This window comes from Anopheles ziemanni, chromosome 3, assembly GCF_943734765.1.
Source record: "Anopheles ziemanni chromosome 3, idAnoZiCoDA_A2_x.2, whole genome shotgun sequence".
Taxonomy (NCBI): Eukaryota; Metazoa; Arthropoda; class Insecta; order Diptera; family Culicidae; genus Anopheles; species Anopheles ziemanni.
Genome location: NC_080706.1, coordinates 61,130,049 through 61,157,940, shown reverse-complemented (window position 1 = coordinate 61,157,940; position 27,892 = coordinate 61,130,049). Strand labels below are relative to the sequence as shown.

At 46.2% G+C, this 27,892-nt stretch overlaps 2 protein-coding genes across 2 annotated transcripts; one reads left to right on the top strand and one right to left on the bottom strand.

Moving 5' to 3' along the window:
* Positions 1–4,820: 4,820 nt before the first annotated feature.
* Positions 4,821–20,725, top strand: LOC131287799 (probable serine/threonine-protein kinase DDB_G0282963). The gene is made up of 7 exons (XM_058316883.1): positions 4,821–5,298; positions 13,496–13,815; positions 14,804–15,120; positions 15,194–15,325; positions 15,537–16,010; positions 16,869–19,607; positions 20,371–20,725. The coding sequence occupies exons 1-7, from the start codon at positions 4,821–4,823 to the stop codon at positions 20,723–20,725; spliced, it is 4,815 nt and encodes a 1,604-aa protein (XP_058172866.1).
* Positions 20,726–24,604: 3,879 nt separating this feature from the next.
* LOC131286656 (general transcription factor 3C polypeptide 3) lies at positions 24,605–27,518 on the bottom strand. Its single transcript, XM_058315640.1, has 2 exons — positions 26,067–27,518; positions 24,605–25,999 (listed from the first exon to the last, which is right to left on the bottom strand). Exons 1-2 carry the CDS (start codon positions 27,516–27,518, stop codon positions 24,830–24,832), a joined length of 2,622 nt encoding a protein of 873 aa, XP_058171623.1. The 3' UTR covers positions 24,605–24,829.
* Between the last annotated feature and the right edge of the window lie 374 nt (positions 27,519–27,892).

Sequence of the window (27,892 nt, the reverse complement as noted above, 5' to 3'; positions counted from 1 at the left end):
CGAGCCTGAACCGCTACCGAGACGTCCACTTTGCGGTCCCGGTCAATAGGTCCGGCAGAAAGATTCGCAATCAGTAAGTTATGTGTTCCGCTTTCCGGTCACAGTTCGCTGGCGTGGAGCAGCGGTATCGAGTCGTTCGGTGGATCGCTGACGTTGGAGGTCGTTAGTTCTAGACTCTTTCCTACGGTTCCTCTCGAAGGAAGGTGTGATGCCATCGAAGTGCCTGCTTTTTTGCTGTCTGTCTTTTGCAACACCCAATGGTATTACGCCTCAAACGGGTATTTCGAGACGGTTGACGATGGTCCGGGGGTTCAGGTCAGCGCCATAATTCGAGTTATGATGTTCGTCGATCACGTTCCCGTTCGAGTCGAGTTGAGCGAACTACCCAGAGGCCATGTTCCATGGGGCGGTAAACCGACGCCTCCGCAGAGAACGAAGATTATTGCACTGTTTTTGGCCGTGCTGTGGCCGTTCTATTTCTGTGGCCATGGCTGTGGAACGAGTCCAACAGGGCGCAGGGCACGGTAATGTCATGGGATGCACCGTTTCCCAGAGCCGTACGTCAATCGTCCGGTGCCACTCTCGTGGGCAACACACTTCGAAGCGTAGGAGCGGAGTTGCGCGCTCGCGTGGACTAGAATTTCTTGCAGTACTGGCCTTTTTTATCCTCATCCTCCTCCCCAAAGCGGTGGTAATCCCCCGAGCACGGTTTGTTCTTGGGCTGACGAACGGCAAAATTAACGGGAGACAGGAAAATCAAAACACAACATAAACAAACGAGTCGCAGCATCAGCGTTGCATCGTGGAAATGCCGAAGTTGCGACTAACGGCGCGTAGCGATGTGAGTGAATGCCGGTTTGTCGGAAATAAAACACGATCATCAAGCCTCTAGTGGTAGTGTCACAAGGCAAGCGACGGGTTTTCGAGCCGAGATCTATCTTCGTGAGCAGAAGCAGCGTCTCCAAAAAATGATTTCGATCCGTAATGAGGTGTAATCTGATTTGTTTAACATCTTTCCTGAGTCTTGTTTATAGTTCATGGATAAAAGTGTTTGCGGTTGACACAACGTTTGGGAGTGTCGGTAGGCAAACGAAAACCGAATGATTTCTTTAAACATTAATATATTACACGACGCTCAGCATAATGGTGAATCAAAATGTTACATCGCTTATAATCCCATCCAAAAAAAAAAAGCAAACTTCTTTAGCAGTCAATATCAAAAGTACAATGCATCCGCGCCCGACTGTTGACTAATGTATCGTCCTGCGCCCTCTACATCGTCTCCAAGTGGTGAGATGTGGGAGAACAAACTGGCGAGACGGCGGATCGTGTGTTACGAGTGTTTTATTTACATCAGTCAAACGGAAGACGAACCAAAGTCGAACTGCGGCAAGAAGCTGGGCTGCTCGAGAAGGGCAACGTGTCTAGCATCTTGTAGACCGAAATTCTCAGCGCGCACTTTGAAACATCAAACCCCGTTTCCCATGCTCCGGTTCGACCATCTACAGCACGTGAGAGCGGAACGAAAAACGACGGATGTGTTTTACATCCTGCGCGAATAGTTGATGCCATCACACGAGATCCCGAGTCGCTTTCCGCTGGGGACACGGCCCCATGTTTGAGCATGCAAATCGATAATAAAGACTTCGATTCATCAACTTGTGCACATGTACCGCAACGCAAGAAATGGCAGATAGCCTTGGCATAGGCAGATAGCAGTCTGATCGCGCAATTAAATCAGCAGATGGGGTGAATAAGCACATTGATTATGGAACGACTTAAAAACCACGGTAAGAAAAATCGAACGTACGCAGTTGTGAAATATTCTCTAATTCGCTCCCTGCTCTTGTCTTGTTCCATTTCAGCACTATCGAACCTAACGGGTTTGCGGGCCCCATCCATGACGGGAAGGGTGTTCATCAATTAGATGTCGGATTCAGGAGTTGGTCAAAAAATGCATAAATAATGATACGAATACATAAAACATCAGCACCGCATCAACAAGCAAGAACAGCGTCTCTAAATGCGTCCTGCCTCAGGCGAGAGACGGTCGTGGAACGGAGAAAGCAACACAACATCCATTCGGGTGGCGGGTTATTTTCTTCTTCAGCGCACACACAAAGCCCGCGGGAGTGTCCCGAGGCGAAGATCACCCCTCCGAGCGGATCGGCTCTGGTGCCGCGGCTTCGCGACCGCGAGATTCAGTTGCTGAAGTGCGTGCGCCGCTGCCGGCAGCATAAGATACCCTCCCGGGCCGGACCCGGGTGTAGGATTTCCGTGGATTGGAGAGAAGTCATAGTCGGGCGCATACGTACGTACGTTCAACCGTGGCCGCGAGAGAGCGCGAGATAACGGCACCGAAGTGGATTCGTCCATTTTAGTAACATCGTGACTTTGACGGCGTCAAGATCACCGAGATACGGACTCTCGGAAGCAGCAACCGTAGCGTCAGAATTCAAATGCTGCCGCATTTTGGTGAAGCATGCGCCAACTTATTAATGTTTGAAGTAACCTGCGTGGAGTGTTTTTCTTAAGTTCATATAGAAAATGATACGGTGTATAAAAGCGTTCAGCTGATGAGGTGTGAGAAATGATATGGTTTGTTAGGAACTACCACCATTTGTGCAACCTTATCCAATCACGGAAGTATAGTGCTTGGTTGCCTAACCGGGTGGACATATTGTATCATGTTCTCTCGTCCACATTGGAGTCGTTTGCATAGGAGTCCAAAGACGGAAATAAACATAATACCTGTGAGAAAAAAGTGCAATGCACCAACAGACTGGCCACCGACGATCAATTGTTGAACGTACAGTGTTGAGTGTTGAATATCATTTAGCTGGCTCTGGCCAGACGATGGTTGGGCCCTCGCCGTGCTGCACTCGCCGGAATGTCGGAAGAAGGGGCGCCACAGTACAATGCCATTCATGCAGCGAGTGATTGATGTCTCAGTCCGGCATGAATATTACAGTGATTAGGTACTCCTGCACAGGAATTAAGTTTTCCGAGGTGAAGTTTTTTAGCAACGGGTAAAAGCGTCGAGCGAAAAGGTGGAAAAATTACAGTGAAACGCAAAATTTTCAGAGGTGACCGTTTGGGTTCCAACGCGACCTGGAGAGACTGTGACGTTAGGGATTAAACTTTCCTAACGACTGAACCACTCGACTTAAAACTTGTGCAACGAAATTTCCCTACTGGCGGCGTCCGTGCTAATGCGTGCCGCTGGACAGCGCGGATTTGTGGACATGATCAGACGGCGTTAAACGCCTTTATGAGCGCCAGCGCATCTCGTTGATGGATGGTCGTTAGTGGTGGCTTCCCTTTCGTACACAGTCTCGTTTGTGTGGCTCGGTGTAACCGGCCGCAGCGGATATTGCTTGGCATCCATCAGCACCGAAAATGGAATGCCCTTTCGTGGGATCTCGTGTGCGCTCCCGACGACGTGTCTATGCTTACCGCGTCGCATAATGGCCACGGCCGAAGGGCTGCTAATGCTAAACGAGCGCGAAGTGTTGATGAGACATGATCGCACAACTGCGACGAATTGCCAGAAGAGAAAATATGTTTTTAAATAGGTGCCGTTGGAGTAGCTGCAAAGCAAAAGGACTGACAAAAACAAACACAGTGCAGCTGAAAAATTGACGATCTTGTTCCAAAGCCAACGCCGGCCAACTTGCAGCCTCCGAACAATCGTTGCCCTAGCGATTTGGTTTATCCCATCTCCTTCCTGTCCTTGTGCCAACGAATTACATCGTTCCAAAATAGATGCATATTTAGGGACAATTTCCAATTGTTTTACGCTCGACCATGCAGCGAAACCGATACCGAAATTTCCCTTCACTCGCACTTCGAAAGCATGACGAGATAGCTCATTGCTTTCTACGGCCGTGGTCCGTTTAGTCGTTTAATGGAAATAGGAAAGGAAGCGAAAATTTTCTATTAAGCCGGACCGCAAAAACCCATAAGGAAATTGATTGAAAATTGTGTGCTATAAAGTTTTGGATGAGGTCTACTGGTGTGTGGTGGGTTTTTTTTTCACCCTCCGCTCTTAAAGAGAGGTTTAAAGAACTATGTGTGCGCGCGTTACTGATCAGAGATGGGCGACGGCATCTGGCGGTCGGTGGTGATTTCTCTATCCGCTTCCGAAATCGAAAAACGAAATGAAGGGTGAAATGAGCTGAAAGTAAAGGGAAACGGTTCGGTTTTCGGTGGAGTCGGCGGCGGTGGCGCTCCGGTGCAACATGATTGAAGAAAGGGAAAGGGTGTTGGCTAAGAGCGAGTGAAGGGGAAACGGCATCACGGTTGGATTTTTCGAAACAGTGCTTAATTACCAATTTATTGGTGACAGGTGCCATCGGGTGCGTGACCTTTACCACCGGCCCCGGCAGGAACTTGATAACAAGCTACATTCGGAAAGTAATGTCCGAAAACGTTAGGCTATCCTTAGGGAACAGGGATTTCGTTGGTGTTAGCTAAGATAAAGAATGTGCTCGCAACGTTCAGTTTTTATTGTTTGTTGTGCTTTTCTAAATAGCTCTCGCTTTGTTTCTAATTGGATCCAGGAAAACATGGCCGCTTTAGCAATGTAAATGTTAAACGAGTGAAACGAATCGAATTTTCAACGAAACCGAAAGTGACCGCTGCGAATTTCCCCGTGCATTGCACCGTGCAATACGCGCCGGGTGGAACCGTGTCGAGAAGTCTGAAACAGTGAACGCACACTCCGAAAAGAGCGGATCTGGAGCTGGGACAGCAGTGAAACCGAAAAGATCGCCTGGAGAAAATTTAATCCGACGCCTGACACAAACTAGCCGAAAACCATGTGGAACAAACTGTTCAAAAGCAAATCGAAATCATCGAAAAACCTCTCCAACCGGTCTTGCTCCGGTACGGGATTGTCGGTTGCGGATCCGGCGGCGGCGGGTGGACCGAGCAGCAGCGTCGCCCAGTACGAACAGTATGGCAGCAGCGTTGGGGTGGCACCAGAGCCCGTCCGGATGCGATCGCGGTCTGCCGTGCGTGATCCGGATGCGCTCGATCTGGCCACTTCAGCGGCCGCCAGTCACCGGGACTCGATCGGCGTGCAGATGTGCGGCATTCCGATGCGCCGATCGAAGCTGTCCAGTGCGTTCAAAAGCCTCAGTCTGAAGCGCAGCGCCTCGAAGAGTCGACTGAAGTTGGCACCGCAGGGTTCTACGGGACCCGATGGGTCCAGGCCCCCTGCCGTACCGCTGCTTGCCGACGAGTACGACGTTCTCGTGGCCGGCAAGCGGGCCTCGCTGCGACCTTGCAAATCAGGTACGAATCAGGACCGTACTTCGGGAGCTGTTGGAAGAAGAAGACGGGAACGTGCGCGAGCACGGGCTTTCTACGGAAAAATTAAGACTTCTGCAACCAAGAGGCGGTGTAGAAGAAAGGGAAAATTTAATGATTGCGTAGCAAGATTGGGCATAAAAGCCCGGGCAGATGTGTGCGGAAAGTAACTGTCCATTACCGGAGGAGAAAGCTCATCGGTAGCGACTCCTAAAACCCATCAATCACGCAGTAATTGCTGCGCGGTACTTCATTTGCTTGTGGGTCCAATGAATGGCCTAGCCACGGGAGGATTCCACTGGCTGCCTGGCATTCCGACTCAACATTCAAATCATTTTGCAGGACGCACGAAACGGACGTTCCTAATCCGCGGGTTGATTGGGCGCGCAAAAAATTGCTTCCAATTGAATTCGAGAGTGAGATGGGAAATTTCTAGACTTAGTCATCATAGCGCAACAAAAAATTTAATTAAAATAAAGAGTGACATCAATTCCGTGGGTTTATCAGCTTGCGGTGTCGCGAATGTGACACGCACATGTAGCAGAACTGAGCTCATCGAGTTTTGAAAACGCAAAAACAAACTACATGGCTCGCAAACCGTTGGTCATTTGTGCGCCGTGCTGTTATTTCGCCCGAGATCGAAAATTCCCTCACAATTTCAAATCAATGAAACATTCATATGGCTTCATTGAACGAGCCTGTCTCTCCTTCATAATCACGCCATTGGAACAGGTTGCAGTCGGGGCAGGAGTAATAAAAGGGCCACATTCGTTTGCCGTCCGTAGGGAGACCTTTTTGTACTACTTTAATCTTACCGCCACCTCGCGGACGGCATTGACGGCGGTGTATGCACTATCAAAGGGCACACGGTTTGTGCACGTGTAGAGTAAAGTGGAGCATGGATGTGTATTTAGCGGTGGACGTGAAAAATTACTGAAAACTTTTATTCCTTTAGGTGCTCTTTGCCCGACTTGATACGCTACGGGAAAAAATGTGGAATGTAGAAAAATTTGAGCACTTATCAACTGTGTGGACTTTTGGCTATTAGTCAAATAACCCGGATTTTTGTTAATCATTCCCGATGGTGGAAACTTTTACGCTTAATCATTACTATAGAAGTATTTGCAACTTATGTTGCCATGTTCTCAGCAAGTTTTTAAACCTTCTACAGTTACGTCCACATCCATATCGGATCATTGGGGCAAAGATTCTGATCAATTAAAAATCATGAACCTATTCTCATTTACCGAATAAAAATCAAAAACATATTTTGAAACATATTATAGAAATATTAGATCAAATATTATTAATTTTTTTAATTTTTTTTTTGAAAACAACATTCAAAATTCGTACGCTTTAGTATGTTTTATTTAGCTGAAAATGTATTTATTCTTTGAACAGTTGTCAAAAGTCGTTTTGTCATTGATCTGAACCGACGTACCAAAGAGTGGATCTAGATATAAACACAAATAACCACTATCTCATTGTTGGATTCGAGTTTCCTATAAAAACTTTAACTCTTGCATCAAAAATATAAGAACGTTCCTAAAATATTATCTCTTGAATTCTTTAAAAATAAATGGTGCTCGGGCGAAAATTCACAAAAAAAATCTTTTAGTTACATGATATTTTCAATATTTTCTGCATAGAATCTATCTATCCCTCATTATCTTCATCATCATCATCATCGTCATCTCTTTTAAAAAACCGACGAACAAATACTATGGCACAAGCTCGAGAATTGCACCTCTCATTTGGAATGCTACAAGAAAACTATCAGTGCTCATTTTTGCTCCAGCTTACTCTTTTGCGTTCTCTTTTTTGTTTTCTGTTCAGCTTCCATTCTTAATCGAATTGCAATAATGTGCAAGGTGAAAAGCACGCGAACACGCCAAGTTTTGCCCGAGGATTGCATGAGACATGAAGGCAAATGGGCACGACAGGCCCTCTGTCCTGCGGCACCAGAGCAAGAGGGACAAAGAGATTTAAATTGTAATGGACTCGAAAAAGGTTATGAGGATAAATCAATACCAGTGAACATGCTCCTTTGGATGCGGGATCGCCCAAAAACGCATTACAGGGTCCCGGTGCCGTAAACGGTGCCGAAGGGAATAAAAATCAACACGCTCCGATTAAAAGCCGCTCCCCTGTGCCAGTGGAGTCCTTTGAAGTAATGGGAAGATTGTGCGGAATAAAAACCATTTCCAAAACCCACACAAACACAACGAACCGATTCGGCGGCCAACGAAATGTTCGGCGCCACATGGTGCATTGGACGAGGGCATCATCATTGGGCCACATGCAGCCACATGAGTTGGTTTAAGAACGCGTCGTGAGTGAAGAAGTCAACGGCGCAGAAAACAGTACGAAAACGTGTTTGTTTGTCTGATTATCATGGACCCACCGTTGGACGACGGCCACGACCTCGAGGTTAATGTGAAAAACAGGTTGATATTTGATTGTAGCAAATTGTGGAACAGGAGAAATGTTTCAACAGCAACCAAACAACCATAGGCATAATCAACTGTGGAGCTTAAACCTGCGGTTTGTTGTTACTTAATCCTCCCGGGATGAGATCCGCCTCAAAATATTCCTTTCCATTTCTGCAGATCGGAATCGCTGTTCAATGTTGTTTACTGCCTTTCTGCGATCGTTCAAAAACTGGAACCGATCCGAATTATTGTAATATGCAGATAAGGAAACAAACTCGAGTCGATGTTAATTTAAATACCGCCATGGTCGGTGATATTCACAGAAAGGTAAATGATTCGACTAGCCTCACTTCAACCGGTTTGCTGAAATTTAACCACACATAACGAAGTCTGACACATAATGAGTTTTTTGCTTTACCCCTTCGCAGACGTTGGGGGGCTATGCCTCAAAAAGGGACACTGCTTCACGAACGCCACGACAGCTTATCAGAATGGAAAACAAGATTGTCTCATATTAGCATAATGTATGTTTACGGAGGAGAAAAAAAAATCTTTACGATACCACTTAATTGGGGATATTTTTTGCGACATTCCTCGATGGCATTTAAGCCGATTGGAGATATATTTTTCATTGGATCGGAGCATAGCACAGCATCGATAATATTTACTGATTAGTAAGCATGACAGACAAACGAAAAATTATTGCAGATTAAATTGTAATAATGTGATCAAGAAATGTTGTTGAAAAGTCGTTTCAGTATCAAGTAAATGCACCAAATTTAACTGATTAAGAATTGAGGTAAATGTTTTGTTGGCAACCCTCTTGTTAAGGCGCCAAAGTCGCCGAACCTTTGTGGCCTGCAAACGTAGAAAAACGTCGGTTTCTCGTTCTACGGTATTTCGTAATTGCCCGGGGTGAATGCGTACGGCGCGAACCGGTTAGCCCGTTGCAATGCCAAATAGCTGGAAGTTGCCGTAGCCATAATGTCGCTTTCGTCCATCATCCTCCGCCCCGAGAGCGCGCGATTTCTTGCCGCCGGCCAAAAAAACTCCCCGAAGGAGCGCGCGACGTCGCCTATCCATATTTGATTGACCACTACGCGAATGGTTTTTGTAATTTAAAACTGTAACCCGCGCCGGCTCTGCGCTGCACATGTGTCAGATGTCCACCATGGCCAGCACCCCTCTGTAGCAGGTGACCAGAATGAGACGGGAGCTGGGGCCGATGTTTACGGTCAATTCTGAAACGGGTGGAAAAGGTGAAAAAGGGATAAAAGATGCTAAACTCCCGCGCCGATAAGCGGAGAACCGGCGGGCTGTGGTTGCGGTGATGAAGAAATCTCCCGCGATGGTTGGCGACTGCGAGTCTTTTTCGAGGGTGACATGATGAATTCCGTCGCCTATGCTTCAGTTCTCGCTGAAGTTACGAGCACCGCGGACCAAGTTCCCGTCGAAGGAAGCTTCATCTGTTCAGTTTGTTACAGTTTAATACACCGGGACGTATTCGTGAACAGTTTTTGTTTTCATCAAATGGTATTCTCCGCTGAATTCTTGTGAATAGTGCATGTCAGGTGATGTTTGTGCTGTTGCTACCCATCGTCGTTCCTAATAAGCATTGAAAGAGTACACACCTAAATAAATATCCGCCAGAATCGATTACTCCGAGCCAATGGTGATAACGTGCGAGCCATCATGAAACCGAAAGTTTGAAATTGACGTGTGACTTGACCTAACAGTCGCTTTGTTCTGGAATCCACCAGCACCGATCGACTGATGTCTGTGTTTACGCTGGCACAACCGTTTGTTTCCGTAGCTCCCACGCCAGGGACCCGTGGGTGGCTTACGTGCCTCCTGTGACACATATGCAATCGGCAGAACGACCGAACGAAACAAAGCCAGACAGAGCAAAATGGAGTAATTTGATGTTATTAAAAATGTATCGCCTTCATGTTGTCGCCCGCTTTCCCGCACCCAGTGCGGTCGGGTTTAAGGAGTGTAATTTGAACCTCGTAGATGGTTGTTACTAGCGATGACTTCATTCTCGGCATCGCCACCGTATGGTACTTTGTAGAGTCACTGCAATGGCAGGATGATTCGTTCTTATTCGTTCGGTTGAGCTTCTTCAGGGTTCGGCTACAGCAAAAATCGTATGGAAAATGTATCCCGTCAACACAACTCTCCCGATGGAAACGAATATACGAAACTATGGATGTCGTTGCGCATGCATGCATGCTGTGTGTTAAAAAGAAAAATACTTTTATGGCCTGCGATGTTTGCCAAAGTTGTTTGATCTTTGACAGAGCGGTTGCAGCGACGATCTTCACCCGGATCCGTATGTGAGAAATAGCATTTAAATTAACACGCGCGTATGTGCTGACGATGCTGGGTGGAGGGAGGAATAGAATTCAATTCCAATATTTATTGTTATTGTTCTGTATACGTTGGGGCAGCGAAACTTGCAGATTGGAAAAAGCCGTCAATTTGAGAAACGAAGTAAAAATGAGATGGCAAAAATGCTTATTTAAACATTATTTTTCCAAAATTTTTCTTACTACAAAACCACATATCGTCGAGCGCTTTAGACACGAGAAGGGGACGTTCGCCGTCAAGTCTACATTTATTCGAGCTCATTTTTTCGTTGAGGGATGTTGCGGTCCTGGAAGCTGTGGTTTTTTATGGGATTATCTCAAATATTTCTCTAAAAATGCAAAACTGGTTCTCTGCAATAGCTAAACAGACGCAAGCCACGCCATCGATAGCATGCCTATGGATATGCTTGTAAGAGTACAGTAAAATGTAAAAAACAGTTCGAGTCGTGTTTGTTTATTGGGGACCTCTTGCCTAAATATCATTTTCAAACCGTTCACGTACGTTTTCATCCCACGAAAAAATAAGAACTAATATGACTTTTCAAATCATCAAATTTCTCTGCCTATGATAGTTGAAAGGGTGTTTTCAATACAATGAATGCGCTTTTTAAAGCTAATCTTAGCTGCCATGTTGTCATGGTAAAATTTTTTTTCTAGTTATGTAAGTACAAATTGTTCCGCAGACGAAAACTACATTTATAAATTAAATTGTTTTCCTGTTCATTACTGTTGTAATGAACATGCGATTGAGATAGAAAAAAATTCTTTTAGTCAGTATTATCATTAACAATTTACACAAGAACAATTTACGATCTATAATTCTAAATGATCCTTTCTGAACCCCTGATAGAACAGATCCGTTCGTGGTACTGGCATAATCGACCCTCGTAAATGTGTGTGCTTGTGTACGTACGTGTGTTTGAACTTTTAATGATCCGGCTCCAGTTTGCAGGATGATGTCAGCCGGTAAACATTCGCTGCAACTGTGCGACGAATATGACCATGTTGGAGGCGAGAGAAAACAACGCCTCAGCAAACAGAAGTATGAGCCTTCGTTGTTGGCGACAGAATAATGCCCTCCTCCAGTGCCGCACCGTGAACAATACTGGATCAAGTCTCCAGATGAACTCAAGTTCAAGCGAAGGTTTTTTTGTGTACGGCTGGAAACTCCTCGGCTGTAAAACACTAGCGAAAAAAACCAAGCGGGCGGCACGGCACTAAAAATAACACATTCGGAATATCAATCAGGCGCAGCTCGAAACATGTGACCCAGTGGTTCGAATTCGAGGGCGCACGTGCCCGGAAAATCGGTTGTTGTTCGCCGAGCGGAACCGTCGAGCCTTGCTGACGGCCAACTTGCAGGCAAATCGAATCGGAACCTAATGAACACTAAGCTTACGACGCTCCAGCGACGCCTCACCACTCCCGGGAGCCACATTTGTCTAAGGCCGTGTAAACACTTGTGTTTTCTTGCCATTATACAGTTTTGAGGAAAACGTAGTTTAGCGGTCCGCCGGCCCAATCGTTTGAGTTATTGATTTAAACTACCACATTTTAGCCGCTAATGTGGAACCAACGCCACGCTAATGGTAGCTTATTTGCACAACGTCACGTTGACCATAGGGTGAGGAAAATGATTTACGAACTCAGTTTTGATCAAGTGATGCCAGTATGGAAACATTGTTGAAGTCATGCCTTAATTCGGGAGCCAATTTGCTATATTAATGTATAATAAAAATATATTGCTTGGCATGCGAGAAATGGCGGGTTTATACTTGCTATTAAACTTATTGAGGTTATGGTTCCGAAAGAAGAAAATTAAATGGGCATATCTGATGCACCACACCGAGGGCATTGACCTGTTTTACATTAATTTATGGACAAAGAATAATTAATAAGGTGTAACGTCGACTATAAAACGCGTTAAAGTCTTACATTTCTCTAACGGGTAAGTAAAAACGGCGAGGATTTCTGATTTGTAAAAAGCAGCTTTGCTGTTTTTGCAGTTTCAAAAAACTGTTTTTTTAACATTTCAACATAAATGTAAACATAAAAAGTGTTAATTTACTATGACATGTACGCTTGAAGCTTAACAATCGTAAATAGGTTATGATAGCGATAGTCGTGTTGGACAATCATTTGACCTGTAGATAAAACTTGACACACTTTTCGTCAGGTTCGATAGCAACTGTTGCTTGTCGCTAATGTTATATTCACTGAAACAAGCTGTATTTTTATCTTCAACCTACGACATTGCATAATTCCAAACGAAACAGGCAGATTTTATTGAAGGGATTAGGAGGAAAGATAATTAATCTTAATCATTGGCTTTCATGAAGACCGTATTTTCCAGCGAATGGCGTAAGCAATTACGGGCCAGTCCAACTGAGCGAAGCTTGAAGACGAACCAGTACCAGACTAACGTCTACCGAAGTCGCAAACCAACGACCGGTTCCACGCCTGGCTACTGGATTTGGTCGATCTCCCACAGGCGGCGCGGCCGGTTCCATCCAATTGTAAGGCATCGGATAGCTATATCTTGTCTCAGATTTTAGCCATCCGATACCCAACACCCGCTTTTTGTCTGTCCGCAATAGTCGAACGTTGTTGGCAGGGGCTGGACCCTGCCCGATTTACGGACCGAGACTACGACTGCGATGTCCGACATGGTTGACTGATGTTTTAATCATTTGCACTGAGATCGGCTGGTTTGATTAATAATTCTAGCAACGACGCGCCATAGCCTACATCTCATTCTTCTCCTTCCCGGAGCTTATTAACGGTCTCTTTGGAAGCGGACACCATGCGCCGACAGATGGAAATGCAACGACCCGATGGGGGCTATTTTAAGATCCGCCGCCAGGGTGGTAGTGAATTTGTCAAATGAGATGAAAGTGATTCAGATTTATCTACGTGTGTCCCGATGGTACGTCGGGGGATTTTATGGCACGATCCCAGCTTGGTGGCAGAGTTGGGTGAAATCAAATGTCATCCTCTGACCGCTGTTTCCGCTTCAAACCTTTAGCGATGACTTGTTTTCTTCTATTTTACGTGGGAATATGTTCGCCCCAATCAAGTATGGGTCCATTTGTGGGGGCAATAAATCGTAAGGTACAAGATATGTCCATAAACCTGTGCGCGGTTATTGGAATGATCCATAATTCACTTTCACTTGGTTGGCATACGATTAAAAATATGTAACGGAACTCATACACACCAAGGTTTCAAACTCCTCTGGTGTGCCAATAAACTTCCTGGCTCATGTCGCCTTAAATAATGTAACAAACCCCTCCCTCAAATTGGGCACCATTATCGAATGCTGTTCTTTCCATTGCTTAATTAGCATTAATCATTATCGTCCCCCTTTTTGGATGCTTGCAGATAACAATCTCAACGAAAAGCAGCAGTACACCGAGGCCGAAAAGGAGGAACCGGTCTACATCGAAGAGTGCAAGCCGTACGAACCGTTTGAGGTGTCCAGCGAACCACCGCCGAACCTTGAACTGCAGCCATGCCCCATCTGCTCGCGGAAGTTTGCACCAGCCTCGCTGGCCAAGCACATCGGTATCTGTGAGCGGGTGCAGGCGAAGAAACGGAAACCGTTCGATTCCTCCCGCCAGCGACGGGAGGGCACGGAGCTGGCGTCCTATCTGCCGAAGAACTTTGGGCTTCCTCAAAAGACGGTAAGCAGCTCGAGCGAGGTGAGTTTTGTGGTTTCATTTTTTACTTTGGCAACTCACAACTATACGCTGGACAATTTTACTAAAACAAGGACATTCGTCGAACCCGTTTTACATCGTTTGAAAAGGGTCGTGTAAAATTGTAACACGATGCTTTTACGTGAAAGTGAGACCAGCAGGAGTAAAAATATAAAAAAATATTATTAAATGCCAAAATAAGATCAGCAGGTATATTGTTACGTTTGAATGTGAGAGTATTAAGTTTATGCATCATATTTATTTCCTTTTCATTAGGCTACTTTCAGATCAATTTATAATGTTAGTTTTTGTGGTAACTTGCATGTTTCACAACATTCATTTTATTTTGTACATCAGCAATGATTGAATGAGAAATTAAAAAATCTTTGCATGCTTAACCTTTTATTAATTGCAACGTTTAACCAATGATCTTACATTTTGTGGCGAATTTTGTTTGTGGCGGTTGTTTTATAATATAAAATTTATACGAATAATCAATCTATTTTTACATTAAAGGAACATAAAAATTACACGTTTCAAGTCGCAAATCATGTTTGTGTGCTGTTTTCACATATTTAAACGATTGTTAGAAAAAATTATTATTTTGGTTTACAATTGCTAAAAATGACTTACTAGTTATCTTTACAGCGCTTTTTCATAACATATGGTAGTGTATTGTCGTATGTCAAAAAACTTTCAAAGGTTCTATTTTTTTTTCAAAATACAATACACCTAACATATCTATGAAATGTTTAAGATTTAAATTGAAAAATGTGATTAATAAGAACAAGCATCTTAAAAAAACACCGTTGCATGTTACAAACCATCAACATTTCCCTTTTTGCCCATTGGTTAGCATGGTTCATAAAGACAATATCTTTGTTGTTATAGTTTACCTGCTCATCAACTTTACATTTTGTGACCTAACAGAAACAAACAGCATATTACAAAACGTACCATTCCTAAACTTATGAATACTATTATTTTTCAGGCGATCCCTGTTCGAAAGCTAAGCCTCAGCAAAACACCAACGTTTGAGCGGAAAGAGTTCAGCCCAACGGCGGCCATGTCAACGTCCATGCCGAGCGCCGCAAGTACACCGAAACCAGTGCTAAAGCGCAGTATGTCGCAGCAAAACGAACCCTGTCCGTACTGCGAGCGATGCTTTGGCATGAAGGCATACGACCGCCATGTCGAGTGGTGTCGGGAAAAGGCCCTCTTAAGCAAAAACGCCGGTAACAATCACAGTATTTCGGCTGCCAAGGAACGTCTCCAGGCTAGAATTCAGTACAAAGCCCCCCAAATACGGTACGGATGTCCGGATGGCAATCGGCCGATGGCCCTTAGATTCACGTCTGATCTGCTTACCTTGGAATTTCAGATCGAAACGTGCCTTAAATCGAGAGAAATACTCTGGCAGCTTGAGCTGCGGTGGGTCCACTAACAGTCTCGCGGAACTGGATCTGCATATGCCCCGTCACAACTCCATGAGCTCGTCCGTTTCGAGCGATAAGTAAGTAGGGAATATACGAAGCGGGAATCAACCTTGCTTTAGCTCGCATAAGAACTCTTCCAGAAGATCGCATCCCGCGCAAAGACTAAAACGAGCCGTGCTTTTCTACTCTCTACATTTAACGACTAATATGCATTTCCCATTTTCATCGCTTCTATCTCCTCTCCAAACTGTCCAAACATCCTTTGCCCTGGTAATGCATCGTCCCCAGTAGAAAGCCCCATCCATCATCAACTTCATTGCAGCAACTCTCCTTGAGCATCGGCACTAACGTCGCCAAGGAACCGAAAGCTAACACCAAACGGGAAGAGACGAGGAAAGTCACGAAACGGACCAAGACGTTTACGCTTAGTAGCGACCGACTGCAAAGTGATTCGAACAATAATCATAAACAGACTAATAGTCCTAGTAACACCAACCAAAACGGCAACAACGGCAATAAGCATTTATACCACCCGGCGGCCAGCAGCAACCGCAATGAACTCAGCTGCCGAACACAGTCTAAAACGTTGCTGAGTCGGTCCACCATAGACAACGCGACCGCTGGGCAACGGCAGGACAAAAGTCGACCTACCGAACAGCAACTGAAGGTGGAAAAGTTTGAAATCATCGGCCATGGTCATAGCGAACGGTTGACCCAGCGGCCAGTCCTCACGCAAACCGTGCGATGCACGATGAGCAACAGGTTCGTTGGTCGTTTATCTGTTTCCATGGCCAGGGTTCGTAAGCGAATGTAGTAACTGGCTACGGAGCGCCCGCCATGGCGCCTTCGTGGGTTGTATTGGGGTAGCGTCGTGTTTTGGTTCATTTTGTTTCTAGTGGTTTTATTCCATTGTTCTTGTGATAGTAAGCCAGTGTGTACAATGGAAATTGTATGGTGTTACTTAGTGGTTTGATGGCGGAGTGATAGATGGTCATTATTTCATGATTTAGTCAGAGGATACATTGTCTACCAACGCACGTAGTCCTGTAAAGATGCACCGTTTTCTGCACACCTTGCACCGACGTTTGGATATTGTAACGCCAACAGTTGCTTTTTAAAGAAGACCTAGATGCTACCTTCGGTAATATCAACATTTTATGCTACAATAATTGTGTTACATTTTTGTTTTTGATTAAAACATCCATTATTATAGCTCTGCTAGATTATGAACGATGTTTTTTTTAACACAAAGGACGGTTCCTTATTTACTTGTTTTTTAACAACAGACTAATCGACTGGTAAATTTGTTTCATGAAAACAGAGAACTAATAATTCTTATTCACACTCATTGTATATTCAATAATTTTCCCATGTAGAGCATACCCGTTGATAATATAATGTTGTACGAAATTCTAACAAAAAACTATGCCTATCTGCAACTCAGCACAGAAGCTTTCATTCCAGTACTCGGTGAATGTTGTACAAAATGTTCTATCTTGGCATCTTCTGTTCGATAAAATTATCTAATTTCCCTAATTTTCCTCTTAATCGGCGGAAGTGAGGCATCCTTGACACTACGACTTTGTTTGTTCTCTTTCTTTTGCGCTCGTGCATCACCAGTGGATATAGCCCTGACCGGTATGATCCATTCCTGTCCGCCCGGAGACAGCTTGAGGAGCTGTTTTCGCCGGCCACATCCCTCATCCACGCGAGCTCCCCGGTAACCACGTCCACCAGCACGTCTCGGCTCAACCAAATGGCGTTGAGCGCTGCTACGAACGAGGGCCACAAAGCTTCCAACGACGGTGCCAGCAGAACATCGCCCCACAACTCCAACTTTCGGCGGGCCTACTCGCTCCGGATGCCTCGGAAAGTATCCCGTCCGATGTACGTCGAGAAAGCGAAATCCAACATACAGAAGGGCATCACCGACGATGGGCCAGTGTCGCCCAATTTCCTCAAGTCGTCCGAGTACGACGAGCTACCGATCAAATCGACCTTCAATGCGCTGCAAATGGCAGAACCGAAACCGAAGCTGCGCGATTCGAGCACGGTCCGGAAGAATCTCAAGCTGGACATTAAGGATCCGAATCACCCGGCGGCCGGAGCGGGTGATTTACCACTCTCGAAAACGGACTCTTTGGCCGTGTTCTTGAAGTATGAAACTGAGCTAGCACTGAGCGAGAAGGATATGAAGGACAAAAGCAACAGCCTCAGTAAACGGACGTCCTCTCTCTGCGTGGAAACTGCTAGCCAACAAAGAAAGCAGGAACCGCTGAGCGTGAATCATCCACCGGTGAAAAAACCCGAAACGCCGGTACACGAACTAGAGCCAACGGTCGATCGAACAATGCCAAGCGCCGAAGAGACGAACGTTGCGAAGAAGCAACCCCAAAAGCTGATACCGATCAAACTGGAACCGATCAACATCACCTACAATGGGAACACTGGTACGGAAAGTTCCGCGACCAACAAACCGGTGGTTATATCGCTCGACGCGATCATTGGCAAATCAAGCTGCACGAAACCGAGAGATACGCAGTACGACAAAGAAAATCGCTCCGATAACAATTACATCGATCCAAAGCTTATAAACAAATGTGATAACCTACCGATAAATCTCCTCAAAACGACAACAATGGATATCGACTTAAGCGGCAGCACTAGGACCAGCAGCAGCAGCGATACCCTGGGCAACGGCCCGTTGGTAACGGAGGGCAAGCAACTGTTGATTAAGTCGGTTGAACCGGAGGAAGATCGAACTGTTCCTCCACCGCCTCCTCCTCGTACATCGAAAAGAGTGTTTCAAAAACCACTGGAACAGAAGAACAACATGGCAAAGAGCGGTGACTCTCAGATAAGCCAGGGCGATAGGACGCAAAGTGGCTCCAGCAATGCAAGCAGCCTTGCGTCAAGCCACTCTAGCAGTCCGGTGGATAATAGAACTACCGAAGATAGTACAAAGGGTGACAAACGGCCGCCGCTCACGCGCCAAGATCGGGAGGATTCGGGCTACCGGACCGGGCAGGACTCACTTCCCGATTCTGGAGAGCGGGAAAAGCAGGAACAAACCGGAAAACCGTCACCAAAAAGTGCGCTAAAGACAACTTCGAGCAGTGCGAACAACAATTACAACCGTCCTACATCATCGCCTCCATCCACGGCCAATGAAAGCCAACCGCTGGGAACCATACGATCGCCCATTTCTACTGGTCCTACCACCCCTCGGAGCAGCACCAATGGCGGAGAAGAACAAAGGCGCCGACCGCCCATAGTCTCTGCGTTGGAAGACTTCGACGTCGACGAGTTCATGCAATCCCTGGACGATTTGCACCGACGGTCACCGGCCAGCGCGAAAGACTTCAAGCAGTCCCTATTTGGGCGCACACAGAGCACCGTCACTAGCCGCAGTGTGTCCGCCGGGCAAACGACCATCGCTAGTAGCAAGCGAAGCAATAGTCTCGACAGTAGCAACAGCAACACGATTCTCAGCACCAATCACCACCACAACGAGCGCACCGACCAGACCAGTAGCGGCGTGCCGAGAGTGGATGTGCGTGTGCGGAATGGTAGCGGCACCGCCAGTACCCATAACAGTAGCAATAGTAGTAGTAGCATTAGTAGCCCTAGCCATTACAGCAGACACTTCACCAGTAACATTTACAACCATAGCAACTCAAACAATAATAACAACAGTCTACATAACCACAGCGGCAGCAAGGGCGTAACTGAGACGAGAACAACGGCATCGCCAGACGCCGCCCATCCATTGGCGCAGCGGTTGAACCATGCGCGAAATTCGCCACTCGTCGCTCGTCGACGCCCGAGTGAAGAATCTAACATCTTTTCGCTTCCCTCCGTACCTCCGTCACCTTCCGGTGGTGGACTCAGCACCAACTCTACTGTACAAAATCTCCCGAACATTCACCAAACGATGGGCGACCCCTGGCGGAATGGAAATGGCAACACTGTCCAGCCTAAGCACCATCACCATCAGGCCGGCAACGTCCATGTCCCGGCACGGTCGTACTTCTCGTCGCCGAGTCCTGTGAATGGACGAAACGGGGGATACATTAATAACAACCCACACCATGCCGCTAGCCACACCGGCACACCGACATCTTCGACCTCTTCGAGTCACTGGCCAGCTTCCTTCCACGATCCCCGGTTTCCGGCGGAATCGTTCGATCATCTCGAGCGCGATCTGCTCAAGAGCGTGCAAGAGCTGGACCGAATGTGCGGTTCGTCGTCGTCGGTCTGCTCGATCGATTCCGAGGAACTGTACAGTGTGGACGAATATCCGCTTGACAAGCGCTCCTCAGAGCGCTCGCAGGCCAGTGCGGACTCGGCGTACCGAAGGTAGGTAGGAGAAGGAGTGGATACACGCCATTATCAAGGGGGACACTCGCAAGCCGAGTATTTTGGGAGGATAATAATACTTAGCCTATACATTTAATTTCGCCTGATCAGGTACGGAGAGCCATCTTCAAACTAAACAGTTTCTTTGAGGTTTTGATGATTCAGATCTTAACACTGAAATCTAAAGCAATGTATTCTAGTGGTAAAACAACATTGATATTAACACGTTCCCACATTTTTAAATATTTAAACATGAATTTAAGTACACGATATAGTAACTAAGTTCAGGTTAGGAAAACTGATGTTAGTAATTTTTCTTATTTTTTAATTGTTTCAAATGTTTTGCAAAATTACTATGTACCATAACTTGATCTACAGTCCTCTTACATGTTATCTAAACTAACAACGTTAATGAAATAATAATGAAAGAAGGCAAATTATTGTGCAAAGGACCTACCTATCATTTAGTGGGAAGTCAAAAGAACGTTTTAGATTAACGACATCTTTTACAATTTTGAGATTAAGATTCACACCCATAGTAAACTGCGGTATCCAAAGCAGGAAAGTAGAACATTTAAGAAACTAGGTTCATACAATTTTCTTTATGATATTAACTGGGAAGTATCATATGGAAATAACGAAATTACATAATGATACAATTGTCGCATGTGCACATGCTATTTAATAAATAATAACGGTCGCTGCCTGACTAACCGCTTCCAATTATATCCACCCTTCTTCCCTCCACGACGTCGGTTGTTAGCAGTCTCTCCACGCAATCACCACCGGACTACGCACCGCCGGTGCCATTACGCCAGGGCCGGCCAAGTTCCCGTTCCAGCTCCACAGCCAGCCAGAAGAACCATCAGGCGGACCCGCCGGAAAGCACATTCAATGCCCTCCCTTCGCACACATCCCTTCCGCCATTGACCAGCAGCACGCTGAAGGGTCACCAGGTCGAAATGTACCCAAACAAAGACGGCATGACGGATAGTTCTGGCCCAAATCTAATCCTGAATCCAATGTCCAAATTTTGTCATGAGTGCGGCGCACGGTTTATGATTAGCAGCGCTAAATTCTGTATGTCCTGCGGTGTGAGAAGAATTATGATGGAGTAGGTTTTCGAGTTGGTTTTGTTTTTTTGTTTTACTATAACTTTTGTTTGTATAATGTTTCTACTTTTACGCGGCGATCGAGAGTGGTTCGCTCAAGTCCCAAAATGTATTTAGATTTTTTTTATATCGTTTAACGCAAACGGCAAACAAGCATTAAACTAGAACGTTTATGTTACCAGTGAACAAAGCAAAATACAAGTAACAAACTCACTCATACTGGTAAACCCTTAATACATGAAACAAATAGTAATAGAAACCGATAACGCACCGCATATTAACAAAGACTGAAAGCTGATCCTGAATACATTTGAGGGGGGAGGGGAGCAACAGTGAGGTGTGACGATAATCTTCCCATCTCCGCATTCTCCTTGGGGATTTTAACCAGCCAGCGATTTCTTGGATTATTGCTCAGCCTGATCCGGATGTGCCGTTTGTTTTTTATGAGCCGCGTACGCGTTCCGCACTATCTGCTCAGTTTGCCGATGGAATGCACCGTAGCGGACTATTCCAACTAAACTGCTGCTCCAACACTTCTGGGCGAGTGCTTGATTTGATTTTTGCAAATAGTGTCGTCGCCTCAGCCTGCTCGCCGGTAACCACCTGCAGTACCCCTCTCCTTCCAGTGGATGACTATCATCCTCCGCTTGAGGTGGTGTTCTCGGTTCCTCGTCCGGACTTGGTTGTTCCTGCGCCAACACCTTGTCTCAATTACGCGCGGACCGACGTGGGCAAGCTCTCTGCGCTCATCTCTTCGTTTGCGGCCGACTTCGAGTGCACGAACTATGCTTCCCTTGACCTCGCTGTCGATGGATTTGCTTCATTTATGGTGTCCGCGCTTAATGAATGCACGCCGTTAAAGCGCCCGAAACGTGGTCCTCCCTGGAGTGACCGGACTCTGCAAAGGTTGAAGACGGCCAGGGCTGCCGCCTATCGCATTTATCGATCCCGAGGTTGCCAAACGTCGCGAGGCAATTTCAACGTTGCTCACACTCTACATCGACGATACAATAAATTCCGCTACCAAGGTCACGTACGACGCCTAGGCACGCGTTCACGCCAAAACCCTCGTGCTCTCTGGAATTTCGTGAATGCCAGACGGAAATCCACCGGTTTTCCTGGATGTGTCAGCTACAACGGACGAAGCGGCAACACCCCGTCTGCTGTTTGTGACGTTTTCGCAGAGCGCTTCGCTGACACGTTCCTTCCGGACATTGACGACCATAGTCGGATACTTGATGCGCTCGTTAACGTACCACAGGACGCCATGGCCCCGAACCTGCCATCGGTAGATGTTGAGTCCGTGACTAAAGGGATCAAGCGATTGAAGCCATCCACTTCGCCTGGACCTGATGGGATTCCGTCGCTTATCCTGAAACGCTGCGCTGCTGCCGTGGCCCCAATCTTGGTCGCAATTTTCCGCGAGTCGTTTCGGTCGGGAATTTACCCTGCGACTTGGAAAGCTTCGTGGCTGGTCCCAGTGCACAAAAAAGGGGACAAAAGCAACGCTGCGAATTATCGTGGCATCACATCGCTAAGCGCCTGCGCCAAAGTGTTCGAGCTTCTCGTCTATGAGCCGCTTCTTGTCGCCGCTTCGAACTACGTCAGCTCGGCTCAGCATGGGTTCACCCCAAAACGCTCTACAATTACCAACCTTGTCGAGTTTGTCAGCAGCTGCCATAAAGTGATTGATGCCGGCTCCCAGGTCGATGCCATCTACACGGACATCAAAGCTGCTTTTGATAGCGTTCCGCACTCCTTGCTGCTCGCCAAGCTTCGTGTCCTGGGACTGCCCAACTGCCTGTTGGACTGGATGCGGTCCTACCTCAGCGACCGTTCTTATTGCGTCAGATGTGCATCGCACACGTCGCGCAGCATCAGTGCCACCTCGGGGGTGCCGCAAGGAAGCAACCTGGGGCCGCTTCTTTTCGTGCTGTTCATCAACGACGTCACGCTAGTACTACCCCCTGGCAGCCACCTCCTCTATGCTGACGACGCGAAGCTGTTCCTCCCGATACGAAGCCAAGCCGACCAGGTCCAACTCCAGGCCGTCCTGCTGACCTTCCAGTCGTGGTGTACCCTGAATGGTCTCGAGCTTTGCGCCAACAAATGCTCCATTATTTCGTTCGCTAGAAGCCGTAGACCATTAGTTCATGGGTACTCACTGAACGGCGCTGTTCTGGAGCGGAAAAGCTGTGTCCGGGACTTAGGAGTGCTCCTTGACGAAAAGTTGAGCTTCCACGACCACCTGGAACATGTCGTCGCGAAGGGCAACCAGCTGATTGGTCTGCTGAGGCAACTTACACGCGAGCTCGACGATCCCGCCTCCATAAAGATGCTGTACTGCTCGTTAGTACGGTCTGTCGTGGAGTACGCTTCTGTGGTATGGTGGCCGTCGGGCTCGCGTCCACAGGCGCGCCTCGAGTCGATCCAGCGAAAGGCTACGCGGCTGGCCTTACGCTCCTGGAGTGTCCCGGTCGACTATAATGGACGATGCGCGTTACTTGGCCTCGACTCGCTCAGTCAACGTAACTGTACCGCGCAGAGATTGTTTGTTGCAGGCCTACTTGACCACCATATTGACGCGCCGGAACTTCTCTCGGGGCTCTGTTTATACGTCCCTGCGAGAACACTCCGTGCTAGAACGCTACTTGACGTTGAGGTTCGTCGTACCCGCTTTGGATCCTCAGACCCGTTTCTTGTCATGTGCCGTGAATTTAATGCTGTCTGTGATCGTTTTGAACCTGACATGTCTAGATCCGCGTTTTTGTTTTCTATTCGTGGGGTGCAACCGGTCACCCGTTAGATGTAAATAGTATTAAGCTATGTATTGTTCTAACTTAAACGCTTCAAGGGGGCCAAATATGGTCCGTTGAATTTAAATAAAAATTACAAATTACAAATTTACTACCAAACGCTAACAAATACTACTTCCCTATGTTTTATCACTCGAAAAGCATCCTTCTCCGTGTATTTTAATAAGTTTAGCTTAGCGTGTAAGGTGAAGAAAGGCAGATTGGAATCACATTGGAGTATTTGCTTGACTTTTCAATTTCACGATGAAGAAGTACATCCCTGGGTTGGTTTGAATTGATTTTAACTAAGTCATCAAAAAGAATAACACATAACATTAGAAAGAGGGATATTTGTGTAAGAACTGCAACTCTCTGTTTTTGCCCTAATTCCACAATAATAATGCGTTTGAGACAGTATCACATATTGGATGCACGTAAAAGATGCACTGTTGAGAAACATATTAGACACGCTTCGCACGGGACCTATAGCGGAATGGATTTGAATACACTAAGATCGAATGATCATCAATCTTGCGTGGGATGTTGTAGAATAGTGGAAAAACGGTATGAATAAATGAGAGAAGGATTGTGATCGCAAACGACTCAGTCGAAGGGAAGGATATAATTTGCATATAATGGCTTCGATAACGTAATGCATTGGTCATGAGCAACATTCTTGAAGGAATTGAAAAGTATACCGCAAAATGCGAAGCTTTCTGATCGGTAGTTGTTTAAAGTGTTAACCTTTTAACAGAGTCAATAAAATAACTTGAAACGACACTGCTTGTGTTCAATCATTTAAGTTTAAGTGTTAGTTGCTATTGTGCAAAAAGTTTAATAAATAAATAGATCGACAGATTTACATTTTCTATTGATTTTCCTGATCAAAAGTTGCACAAAACACGGACATAACTGTAAACTCCGATTTAAACATTGAACTGCAACGAATCGTTAAGCCTTCGAAAATGTTTTCAAATTTTTTTAAATTATAATATTTTGTAATATTTTTTTATAAATCTCTTTCGGGTAAAACTGCGATTCGTGACTGATTTAAAGAATGTGCATAATGCAAATGTGAACCAGTAGGAACACGGGGATCGAGGCCGGGGTCGCATTTACCCTTTTACCGATTTAAATATTTACAAGAAAAAGAATAATAACTCGTAGACAATTGTTCACTAGAAAGTCATATTTCTGACGCTACCAATCTCAAAATAGCGTCCTCCAAATTACGCTAAACCTAATTATTCAATCATCCGAAATTTGAAAACGAACAAAATTAAATTTATATTCACCGCTTTGCTGCATGTACTGCTTATACTTGCAAATAATCATACATATATTTGCGAGCCAGCATCAAGTTTCCACTCTGCTTATAGATGGAACACAAATTATACGCCGCTTCCGCTTTCAGACACAAATGTTGAGGATTTTCACGCACCACCTCACTGTCGAAGTGCAGCACCCGTTTGTAGTAATCGGTCGCCAGGTGATATATGCCCAGCTGATGGTACAACCGGCCGTAGTTGTACCACACCTCGTGTTGTAACTCATTTGGACGGCCCTGGCGGTACTTCTCCATGTAGACGTTCGCTTGTGCCAGCAGTGAATGTTTTTTGGTCGAGTACTTTTGACTCGCGATTTGCAGCAGCGTCACGGCAATCAACATCGCAATCAACGGATCTTTGGTCTTGTTGTAGATCTTGTTGTACTCGTTCAGCGCGTACTTGTAGGTCGTCGAGTTGAGGTGGTAGTTGGCGAGCAGCGTCTTGGGATAAATGCCGATACCCGGCACCCGCTTAAATAGTCGCGACAGGTATCGTTGATAGCGTGCATCACCGCTGATCAGAATGACCAAATTGAACAGGTTCCACAGGTGCGATTGGTTGAGCTTTGCCGACTGCGTCCCTGCGACGATCGCACGAATCTGGTCCCGTATGATGTTGAGGCCGAAAGTGGGGTCACGGTTGTAGATGCAAGCGGTTAAGGCAAGCTGCTGCAGCTCGTTCCGGTACCGTTCGAACCGTTTAGACGTTCGTAGGGTGAACACAAGTTTCATGAAAAAAGTGTAGTCCCGTAAGATGTCGGCCGCCTTCACCAGACGTAGCACTAGATCCCATTCGGTTTCCAAGGACAAGTCGTTCGATGTACTGAAGGCGGGGGCACCTTCGCCAATAGATCGATTTTTAAGATCGCCCAATCTGGAAGTGTACATTCGAAAGCCCAGCACAACGGTATCCATTTCATAGCGATTCTTAAGTTCATAACAATGGCGTGCGAGAAGCATAAATCCTTCCACCAGAAATTCCTGATAATGACCGACTTCTTCGAGCAACAGGCAGCGTTCGTACAGAACCTCTGGATCGAGGTATTCTACGTCTGGATCTTGTTTAAGCGCCTCCAGTGCTTCGTCGTGATCCCCTCGTTTCTTCAACAGTGCGGCCAACGCAAGCCTTGCGTCCAGATGCTGCGCAAGGGACACCACCTACCAAAAACAAGATTGCAATAAATTACAGGTACTTAAACACCGACATAAGTTGAATGCTCCGTACCTTCCTGTAGGCTGCAATTGCCTCTTCATTTGCTTCAACATGACGGCAGCAATCTGCGTATCGCAGCCAAACAGCAGCCAGAGAGAATTTCTTACTTCTTATGAGTGGCTCAAGCATCCGCAAAGCAAATCGATAGTATTGTTCTTTCATCAATGCTTCGGCAATGTCTAGGTAGCAGTCACCATCGCTTTCTGGATCGATGTACATTACGATATCTTCGATGAGATGCTCGAACAAATGCTCGTACTTCAAGTGAACCACCACAACGGCCAGTTTGGTACGGAAGTCCAGCATTATGTCATCCGAAATAGTAATCATCACCATAGGTTTCGGTTCTTCGCGGCTCACCACGTCCGAACCGGTCTCGACGACCTCTACACCCGCGTGCATGGAGAGAATATCAAGCGCCCGTCGGTACAAACCGTTTGCAATCATCAGTTCCAATAGTACATTGATGTCTTCGGTGGAAAATTTATCTGGCACCGTACTGTACGCGATCTGCATGGCATCCAACGCCGCACCGATGTTTGTTTCTTCGTGAAACTTTTTGGCTACCTTTTTGGCGGTACTGATCATGAGATCCCCCTGCTCCTGCGGTATGTACGGTAGCATCCCGTAGTAGTACCGGTACGCTTGTTTCACATCGCCACGGCTTTCTGCCAGCTGCGCTCGTTTCAGGCGAATTTCGATATTTTTGGGATCCGTTTTAAGCGCGCGTGTGTAACAAGTTAAAGCCAGATCGACTTTGCCACGCTCCACACACAGTTCGGCTACCTGCGTCCACTGGCCCACGTCTGTCGGATTCAGGTGGGCCGCAATTAATGAGTAATGCAGATACTGTTCTGGATCATCGGTTTCGTAAATCTGTGCCAGGGTAATGAAAGGTTCGTGGGCCAACGGTACCTGGCGAATGATTTCCAAGCAAAGATCTTTTGCCGTTTTCATGTCACCGCGTGCAAAGCAAAGATTCGCCTCACCCATCAAGCCTTGTAGTGCCGGTGGAAGATTTTTCCTTCGGCGTCTTTTGTTTTCCGTTGGCGATGAACCCTGTAGATTACCCCGGAATGCATCCATCCGCGCCGTTGCATAATCATTCTCATAGTTAGCTCTTTTTTGCTGCTTTGCTAGCTCCAGATAGCCATCTTCCTCATCCAACTCGTCATCTGGCAAGCGTTCCTGGTATTCCGAATACGTTATCTCACGAGCAACGAGCTTTTTCAATAGTGTCTCCCGCTGCTGTATTCGTTCGTCGTCTGTATCCGACTCTGACGCCGTGGTGCAGCGTGCTTTGGCCGTGGAAGTTGAAGGGCCCCCACCCGCCTTTGGTAACTTCGCTAAAGTCTCACCTCCTAGCTCGATAAACTCTGTCAGGTCGGATACGTCCACTTCATCGACCTCGAACTCCTCAATTTCCACGTTGGACGAATCGTAATCCGAATTATTAAAAGACATGTTTTATCATTGATTGATATCACTGTGCGGATTACAACTTCGATGCGTGCTTTTTCTACACGAAAAGTGCGGCGTTTGAAGAAAACTACTTTTTTGTTGATAAACAAAATCATCGGTCAAGCATTGTTTGACAGCAACTGACAATCAAGATGGATAGCGAAAAGCTATTCCAGACTTGTCCAGCATGTAGAAATGTTAATTCTAGAGATGTACAACATTTGGAAAAGTAACGAGCGTTGCTCGAAGACCTATTCTACATTGCACACCTTATGGAAGGTATTTTACAGTTATATTTAAGATTAAACATTGTTCTAGAATCTAGATGTCATGGCATGTTTAACATTGAGGGAAAACCACACAAGAAAATAATCAAA